This window comes from Helianthus annuus, chromosome 6 (assembly GCF_002127325.2).
Source record: "Helianthus annuus cultivar XRQ/B chromosome 6, HanXRQr2.0-SUNRISE, whole genome shotgun sequence".
Lineage (NCBI taxonomy): Eukaryota > Viridiplantae > Streptophyta > Magnoliopsida > Asterales > Asteraceae > Helianthus > Helianthus annuus.
This window is the reverse complement of record NC_035438.2, coordinates 13,583,250-13,593,430: the sequence shown is the minus strand read 5'-3', so window position 1 is coordinate 13,593,430 and position 10,181 is coordinate 13,583,250. Positions and strand designations below refer to the sequence as shown.

Genomic DNA, 10,181 nt, shown 5'->3' with positions numbered 1-10,181 from the left:
ACAAATGGGTCCATAGCTCAGTGGTAGAGCAATTGACTGCAGATCAATAGGTCACCGGTTCGAACCCGGTTGGGCCCTTCAATTTTATTTTTCATACCCCATTGCTTAGTGGTATGTCCAAACATGGATGTTGGTCTTTTTTCTCATAGATGTTGGTCTTTTTATCAAGCCATTAACCTTATGTAAAGATTAAATAATTAAGGAAAGAATTTCATATATCACTCTCTAAACCTCTTTAATTTCATATAACCATAGCAACTGTTACAACTTATCTACCATACTATTTATAAGTCGATGAAAGGTTGCTGGCGTTGCTTTTAAGTTATAGAAGGTAGTGTACTAATGAGGCATTCGTCTTGTTTGTTGAAGATTGTGCTTTAATGGCATCCATCCTTATGATATGAATGAAGGAGGATATGGTTTTCCCTACATGGAAGGTACAATCTGGACTTCATTGCAGAATTAAAATTGCTTTTAGTCACAAATTTTCTTTCATTTGTGTTTAATTCCCTTGTAGGGTGCGTGGTGATATTGTGGGTTGTTGGCCCTGGAGACTAGGAAATAGAAAGGTTACAGCCAACGATCAGAACGGCAATGAGAGACAACAATATAAGCCCATCCAGATAAAAGGGTCAAAAATTCCATGTGGCGGGAAAAGCTCTCGGAAAAGCTAATGAAAAAAGCCATGGGGAACATAAAAATGACATCGGTCAGATAGTGGACATCATCATGTCTAGCAAAAAGATGATAGATGTTGAACTGGAGATAGCAACTCGCCTTTGTTTGATTAGTCAATAAACTAGAGCATTTATAGAGTTCACTATTTACAAACTTAAAATCCCAACACAGTATCCTTCTTTGATTGACAAAATGCCAAACTTTTAAACATGTGGTTATAATGTCAACTGAAAGTGTATTTGACGAATAGAATGTTAGTTGTCGATGCATGTCAAGTGTGGGATTTTGATTGACGTCGAATGTTGTTTGATGAATTGAAATGGATGAGAGGAACTTATTTTCTTGAAACATGATATTACTATATTAGTAGGGTAGGTCTCCTGGATTATGTGGATGCATAATGCATTTAGGTTGTTTCTGTTTTGCCACAATGATGCCAAAACATGAGGAAATGGCTCAAAAGCTAAATGAAATGGTTTTGATGAGACCTTTGAAGTTGGAACTTCAGAATATGGTTCAAAAGCTACATGAAATGGGGTTTGATGCTTATAGCTTGGTATATATAAAATTATTAGAGACGTTATGTTAAGTATTAGAAAAAAAAAGATATATGAGTAATTTCAAACATATTTCTCGACTATTCTTGTATCGACAGGATTTAAACCTCCTTTGCCAAAAGAAAATGAGAATTGTCATATAACTTAAAGTTATTATCTGTTTGCTGATTTAATCAATCACCCATATACATGTTTTTTTTTCTTTTTTCAGCCTCCATAACCAACCCGAATTTCAATGGATCATACAACAGATGTATACATGAGTAATTTCAATAGAACATATGAATAATTCCAGTGGAACATACAACAGATGGATATACGACGTACATGACGGAGTCATAGCTTCGATGTAGTCGTTGGTGGCTTTAGTTTTCTTACTACGCCAACCTGCATTGCTGACAAAACAAGCTGCAATATGAAAATAGATTAGTCCACAAGCCTTTTGCATGTCATATAGGGTGGGAAGCTCTCTTATTGCTTTTTATTAAAATATAAAATCAAAGAGTTGACATCGACCGTCCCAATAAAAGTCATGCCTCAAAATCAAACAATAAAACTATGAAAATTAGCTATAAATGGGAAACAGGTCAAATGGGTAGGATGGTTTTGAGTATCACATAATGCGCCGTAAAATGCTTACAACTTGCTAGATCGTTTTGGAAAAAATATATGATTATATAAATATAACTAGTTTTCTTAATTATATTCATACAAAGCATTTAAAAAATAAAACAATGGATTATAAAGTGTTGACGGGTCAACAACATGACCGGCAGCCTGTTTTGATCTGTACTTTAATAAATTACCCATTTTGACCCTCGCCTCCGTTTTGCCACCTAGATGATGTGATAAGGCATGTAAGAAGTTAAGAAGTGGTTACCTCTCCTTTTCTGTTGAACATTTGACCACGAGAAAAGCCTCGTGCATTATAAGCAGTGGGACTATCAATCTGCGAAAAAAATTATCAACAAATTAAGTGATAAAAAGAAACCAAGATGAAATATGTGGAAACTATAAATGTTACAACGAAAAGATCATTTTCAAAAGTGTAATTATAAAATGAATGAATAAGTATCAATTAACATGTATATTCCATAACAAGTAAGGTTGCGAATTTATATAAGGCTGGTGGTTGCCAGCGGTAGAAAGTTAACAAACATTACATAAGTAGAGTTAAGTTCCTGTGAAAATAAAATAAACGTACGAAACGTACGAATTGAAAGAAAGTCAAAAAAAGTGGCGGTGGCATTTTGGTAATTATCAGCAACTTCAAAATTACTCTAGTAGAGTAATTTTGAGCTTCTGTAGAGTAATTTTGTAAAAGTTCATGTAGAGTAATTTTGGTCGTGTAGGGTAATTATCAAAATTACACAACCCCCCCCCCCCCCAACTAAAAGCTAAAAACTAAACCATAAAGCTAAACCCCATAACTAAATGCTAACAAAATTACTCTACAAGACATTTTCCAAAATTACTCTACAGAAGTCAAAATTACTCTACTAGAGTAATTTGATAATTACCCTACATTTCCCAAAATTACTCTACAGATGCTCAAAATTACTCTACAGATGTTCAAAATTACTCTACAAGACACTTTTTGCTTTTTCCCCAGTTATTTTGAAGTTGCTGATAATTACCAAAATGACACCGCCACTTTTTGCTTTTTCCCTCAATGCGTACGTTTCGTACGTTAATTTTGTTTTTATTTGATCCTTTACCTACATAAGTAATGGTCTTCAATACTTACCACATATAACAACCACTCATCTGCTCTAAAATCTCTGTGAAACCACATCCTGAAACGGCAAGAAAAAGAGGTATTTCAGATGTGATGTACAAGCCAACATATTTTTTATTATCGTTAAAAAAGTTGCATTTTATTTCTCTATTAGTTATCTCCGTCTATGAAAATAGTTATGCTTATTAGACAAGATCTTATCCTTTATGAAAAAGTTAATTTTTTGGCCATGTGTTTCTTTTATGATGTAAAACTTTAAGGAATGTATGAACTTACGAATGGTCCAGACTAATAGAAGATGGGAATACGCCCACTTTACGGTGTGGATTCAGACTGATTTGAATAAATAGTAGATCTGAGAAGTATGCTCCTACACACCTGTTATTTGCAATCACAATTATCATAGCTACAAGATACCCACCTACCTACAAACTAGAAGTGGCAATTTAAACCCATTTACTTACGAGTGGGTCGATTTGGGACGTATCCAAAATCTCAAACGGGTCAAATCAAAAAATTAGCTAAACAGAAAGAGGTTAAAGAATCTGACCTATGCAAAGCTTGGTCATCAGGAAGTCTACCTTTTGCTCTCAACCAGTAACTGATACTGCAATACGATATACACTTATCAAAGAAGTTGTCACGTACATACCATGCAATATAAGCACACACAAGAATACGAACTTGCTTTAATAACAGAGTACAAGAAATAACCTCGGAGGCCGTGTAGTGTAGCGAGTATACTTTTTAGGATCCACCGGCCTGATTTCTGTAGGCCACGGGACAGATGTTGAGGTGGGAACTCCGATTCTGTTAATCATGATTTAAATCATAGTATGAGCACACAGTATACTATAAAGAAACTATAGGCTAATTATTGAGTAAAATGCCATTTTCGTCCCTGAGGTTTTCCGCATCTGGATCCAAAAGGTTTGAAATCTTGCCATTTTCATCCGTCTCGTTAACTCCATCCATTTTTCTCCATTAAGTCAGGGGCATTTCCATCTTTTTTGTTAACTTAAAGGTAATTCGGATTTTTCAGGGGTATTCGGTCTTTTTACACAAAGTGAAAAAGACCGAATTGCCCTTTTGGTTAGCAAAAAAGACGAAAATACCTCTGACTTAATGGAGAAAAATGGTTGGAGTTAACAAGCCGGATGAAAATGGCAAGATTTCAAACCTTTTGGATCCAGATGCAAAAAAAGAAACCTTTGGACGAAAGTCGCAAAACTGGCTAAACCTCAGGGAATAAAATGACATTCTACTCCTAATTATTTCACTTGAATAGTGAATCGCTGAAACATGAGTTAAGGATACAAATTCTAACCTAGGATGGTGACGTGGAAGCTTAACCCCCTCTTCTAATCCATGCTCTGGCAAAAGCTGCAACGGTAAGATTTTCTAATTAAACAAAACAGCAATTGACAAGAAAAATGATTATTCAACGTACAAATTATTTGGTTACCGTTTCTGGGTCAGGCACAGAAGGCATTGTTGATTCTTGGTGATCAAATCCTTCTTCTTCCCTCTGTCATAAAAAGAACTATAAGTGGGAATCATTTATTATAAATCAGTTAATTCATATATATACAAACATATACAAATTTCAAACATGAATCAGCTGACACATTGACATTTGAAGTGTAACTATTTGTCTACATCTTCTTACTAAGATTAATAAAGATAAGTACCCATAAATTTTAAGTTTCATACTGAAGTGAAAGATAGCAAAAAAAAAAAAAAAAAGTGATAAGTGTTGGTGATAATATGTACATGAAAGAATCAAACTAACCCAATCACAAGAGATAATAGTATTTGATGCATAGAACCCTTACATGAAAGGAAGCAATCAAAAAGAAGACAACACGCTCTTTTTGTAATGCGTTCACCCTTCTTGTAGCGATATTAGGCACATCACTTAGTCGGTCAACTTGATATATGATCGGAACTGCATACGCACACTAACTATCAGGGTAGCATATTGGTGTCATGGTGCGTACGTTACAAAAAAAAGTTAACATAAGAATGTGCATGGTTTTGATTTTTGAATATGTGGTTTACATATTTTTACAGTAGATTCAGGATGCATGCTTTTTGGAGAAAAATGAAGAGTACAAAACTCGGAAGATTGGAAAACAACTATCATATGTTACATTCGGTTACATAGAAATCAACTTACTATTTACGTCCCCAGGAAGAAGAAAGTGAGCATGAAAGCTATGCAAAATCTTGTGAAAATGAACAGTTTTGGATGCCGCAGCCAGCGCCTGGATAAATTTGACCATCTACGTATGTAAGTATGCATGGAGAATCTCATTATATTATGTAGTGCAGGTTAGTTTAGATCTGTCAATTATGTTTACATGGAAAAAGATATTTAATCATAAGAACATGAGAAAGCAAATATATAACGATATTCGTTAAACTTAAATGATCTTGGTATGTCTGGAAGTAGGGTGATCATCATGGTGTACAAAATATTTTTATCATAAGCATGCATATATATATATATATATATATATATATATATATATATATATATATATATAGGGTAAGGATAGTGTAAAAAGGGCCTAAAGTGTGAGAAGTGTATTATAACACTATATATAATACTATATAACACCATATAAACACCGTATAACAATATGTAACACCATATAATACCATATAACACTATGTAACACTATATAACATTATATAACAAATATAACACTATACATCTATCATAGACATGCTATCAGACAACCTGTAGTGTTATATTTGTTATATAATGATATATAGTGTTACATAGTGTTATATGGTATTATATGGTGTTACATATTGTTATACGGTGTTTATATGGTGTTATATAGTATTATATATAGTGTTATAATACACTTCTCACACTTCTCACACTTTGAGCACTTTTTACAGGATCCTCTACCTAAATATATATATTTTATATATGTAATGCTAGCAAATTCAAGTAGAAAAACACAGAACGTCATGCCTGTCCCATAAACTGCCCTCCATACACTTTACCAGATTTTGGGGCGCCTATCAACGTGATTCCTCTGAATGTGTTTACCTTCAAATAAACAAAAATGAACTAGATCAAAGCACTATAATTTGAACATGATGCCAAATGAATAGTAGAAAAAATAAAGAAATTATGCAACTAAGCAAGTTTCCTAAGTAACTCGCATGGATAAATTCTCTAAGCAAGAAGTTCATGACTCAACATACGGCTGTAAAAGGTCCTGTTTTTTTCATAATTTTCTGTGAAAAGTTAAGAAAAAAGTCAAATTCCGGTTACATACATGCACATGAGCATCTTGGGTTACAACAGGATAAATTAGGTGACTGAAAATATGTAACAGAAAATGTCCATTTCACAGTCGTTTCAACTTTTTTCTTAATTACTTTTAAAAGTCAACATTCAGCATCTTATAGTTATAAAAGATCTGAGTTCTTTAGCTACCAGAAACAATTGATATATCAATAGCAAAACCTTTTAAATTGTTTGCAATATTAATAGTTGCATGTACCAAAAATAAACAAAAGGTACGCATCAAGTTCAATTCAAGAAATTTCTAATTTGACCGCAAAATGTCAAAAAGGTGTCTCTATTTTGCGGCATTAATATAAAAACCACAAGCAAATATACAAAAGATAGCCATCATGGATTGACAATATTGACTAGTATTCTGCAATCAACAGAACTAGTGACATAACTGAAAATAAACCTTGAAATTTTAATAGATGCAATATGACTAATTTGGGTCAAGAGTACCACATACATCCAGTGGGTCCACGGACAATATGTGTTCCGCAGATGCACGTGTCATAAGATTCACATCCGCACTCCAAACTGAATATGGATGCATCAAGGGACTATATTTGTTTGGTAGCATTAAGCAGGTCAGCTGTAACCATAGTGGAAAAAAGTTAATATTTTTTTGTGGCTCTACAAAAAAAAAAAAAAAAAAAAAAAAAAAAAAAAAAAAAAAAAAAAAAAAACTGAAAAAAGAAACTTTACGCAAATCAGCATGCCATATAGAAAATTATGTTTGCATAAAGTGATAAAGTATAGCACTATAGCAACTACCTTAGTCAATGCAATTATATTTTCCTGCCTATCAGATTCACCTGCAAAATAGACTTGGATCATGTTTACCAAAATTTCAATTTCCAAATGTATTGAGTTGAATAACAGATACTAAAAAGGATGGAATGTGTGGCCGCTCACTTTGCGTGAAGTGATCAAATTTTCCCCACCGGAAAACTTCAGAATCATGGTTATCTGCATAAAATGAACGGGATACCTCGACCTGAAAATGTAGATGTCATGTCGTCAAATAAACAATGGGTTACTTAAGGCTATGTGATTCAGTTAACACGAGAATTAGTCAACTTGGATAAGAAAAAATTACCTCACCCTCCAGAATAAAGTAAATTCCGCCGTCAGGTTCCCCTTCTTGGAAAACGCACTCACCAGGATCTTCAAAATAAAGCATACATGCAATCAGTTTTGTTGATAATAGTATAATACATTATGTCAATAGTGAGGACCACATGGATGCATTTATATCACATATAAAGCACATTTTGAACAGCTAGTTATAAACAATCATGTCCAGGATTGATTGGGCCAAAATACATCAGCAAAATCTTTCTAACAATAAATAGCTATATGAACATGACTCGGCATGTCTGGTTTTTTGCCTTAATAGTTAATATACACACAACTGATTTTACCGGTAAGGTGATTAGATGCTTCAGTACATAAAAGACATTCATGACAAACAATAAACTGTATTCAAAAACGAATTAGTTGTATCTGATTTTTGTCGGAGTCTTAGAACGAACATTGGATTAATCTGAGAGTCATGTGAATCACTTTCAGATTGAAACAACTCGATGATTCACTCGAATTTCTCAATCGGATAAAACTTAGAGAAAATTCTCAAAGAACAGTATGTGATCTATACGAATTCGTGAACCAGAGAATATAACCAAAAGGATGTTTCCGTATTTGATTATTGAGGAAAGGTATTGAGCCAGTAACAGTTTTCCTTTTGAACTTTAATTTTCTTCAAAATTAGAGCCAATATTTTAAATCAAATTTTCAATGTAATTTTTCGGAAATAAAACTTTGATGAACTTTGAACGAAGCAATATTAGTCAATGAGGTTCCTAAATACGTAAAATCATAATAAACTCAAGCGAGAGTGCACTCCGCACTCTCCTAACTTGTTTCATCTACATTACCATACGCTTTGGTCAACAAGTCAATCCAACTACACTAAAATTATCAACAATTTTTCACACCAAACCTAGAAAATCCAATTACAATTGTTATAAACTTCATCTACACAACAATTTCCCTCAACAACTTCAAAATTCAATCAACAAATACTCATTAACATCCAGTATAAAACTCAATCAACAAAACTCACACTAATTCAAATCGAATAAACAAATTAAAAAAGTGATAAGTCTGGAGAATTACTGTAGTGTTTAACAACAACATGTTGAGCAATATCTCTAACAGACGAGCTCGGAAGTCTCTGGAGCACCGGCACGTCGCCTAGAAACTCGATAACTGCAAACAGAAATAGTAATTAGCGTGCACATTACAACACATAGTGAAATTTGTAGATAGATGTGAAGAATTAGGGTTTGATTATTGAAATTACCTGCTTCAGAATGCATATTTTGAATTGAAAAGAAGGTCACAGTTGTAGTGTATATGTAATTGAGGAGGAAATGGTCAATGGAGAACGTACCGGTGTCCTCTCCACTATGGCTTATAAAATGGCTGGAATGGAAGGTGGGTGATGGTTACTTTTTTCGTCAAACTTATTAAAATATAATATAATAAAATATTTAACACAAGGTATATCAAACTAATCATTTTTTAAAGGATATTAACTAGAACATATTGGATTTAATTAACGCTACCTTTCACCAATTGGCTGATAGCACTCTTAATTTTTAATTTGTATCACGCCACTCCTATCTTTCAACTTACTGGCCGATAGCACTCTCAAACTAACCCAGTTTTACTAACATTAGTCGTCATGCCATCAAAAAGCCAAGTCATATGTCACGTCATCAAAAAATTCCACGTCAAATGTCATGTCAACACACAAAATGTCACATCAGCAAAAAACTATTTGGGTGAGGGTTTAGTTGGTTTGAGAGTGTTATCGGTCAATAAGCTGAAAGTTGGGAGTGATGTGGTACAAATTGAAAGTTAAGAGTGTTATACAATTGGTGAAAGTTGAGGTTATTCAAATCTAATATCTCATTTAACTATAAAAATAAGGCGGGGCATTAGCCAAGGGGTGCCAAGTCGGCAACCATCCAAAGCGGAACCTCTTTTGCAGGGTTTTGGGAGACGTGACATGTGGTGCTGACATGGCTTCTACATGGGTGGTGGTGACGTCTTGGGTATGATTCGACTACACTTGGTCTAAAATAAAATAAAAATTACATGATACGTTTAGAGTGTGTAGTTATTAGATTAGTTATTAGTCCATTGTCATTAGGTTTAGATTGCCTAATACCCAATTGCGTTAAGGCCTACGGACACGTTTTTTCGAGTTCGATCAAGGTACATGAATTCTCGGGGCCGACCCTGGTTAACTATTAAAAGAAATGGATATGGTAACTAAAGTTAGTGTCTATATGACTATATGTAACACAAATGTCATCTAAGTTATGTATTTTAACTTTAACTTGTGAGGCAAAGTGGAATGAAAATCATAAAAAGGAATGGAAAAATAACTACTGCAAACTTTAGGTACATGTACTCTTCAATTCGAAGTTGTGTCTAACTAACATGTCATAAAATGACACACGATAAGGAGTTTGTGGACAAGGATAATTACGTTTTTAAGAACAAAAAGATAACTATAAATTATAACAAGAAAGTCAGATAAATACAACTAATATATCATAAATATTTATCGACTAATGTAATACATAATTGAAAAAAAAAAAAAAACACAAACTGTGTCAAAAGAGCTAGCATAAACTTCAAATTTGAGAGGAAATAATGAAAAAATACAACATGTCAAGAAAAATAAAATAAAAAATCAATGATAATGTGAAGATGCTAAATACAGGTTAATTTTGGTTTTGGTCTTAATTTTGTTAGATATGGGTTTGATACTTTGATGGTTATGTGATAGGTTTTGAGTGGGTGTGTATTTGATGTGTGT

General features: G+C 33.5%; 1 protein-coding gene and 1 non-coding gene across 5 annotated transcripts; one reads left to right on the top strand and one right to left on the bottom strand.

The window, feature by feature from the left end:
- Positions 1–6: 6 nt before the first annotated feature.
- TRNAC-GCA lies at positions 7–78 on the top strand. The gene has a single exon. It is a non-coding gene; the product is annotated as a tRNA-Cys (tRNA).
- A 1,268-nt stretch (positions 79–1,346) lies between these two features.
- LOC110864781 (acyl-CoA thioesterase 2) lies at positions 1,347–8,789 on the bottom strand. 4 transcript variants are annotated; one of them, XM_022113925.2, is made up of 17 exons: positions 8,652–8,789; positions 8,465–8,557; positions 7,386–7,453; positions 7,202–7,283; positions 7,058–7,113; positions 6,753–6,878; positions 5,963–6,040; positions 5,153–5,240; positions 4,809–4,921; positions 4,439–4,501; positions 4,301–4,356; positions 3,688–3,783; positions 3,524–3,580; positions 3,250–3,351; positions 2,983–3,031; positions 2,116–2,184; positions 1,347–1,643 (listed from the first exon to the last, which is right to left on the bottom strand). In XM_022113925.2, the coding sequence occupies exons 1-17, from the start codon at positions 8,665–8,667 to the stop codon at positions 1,572–1,574; spliced, it is 1,284 nt and encodes a 427-aa protein (XP_021969617.1). In that variant the 5' UTR covers positions 8,668–8,789; the 3' UTR covers positions 1,347–1,571. The 4 variants fall into 4 exon arrangements, with proteins under 4 accessions (XP_021969617.1, XP_021969618.1, XP_021969619.1 ...); XM_022113926.2 differs by having other exon boundaries at positions 7,061–7,113; XM_022113927.2 differs by having other exon boundaries at positions 7,058–7,101.
- Between the last annotated feature and the right edge of the window lie 1,392 nt (positions 8,790–10,181).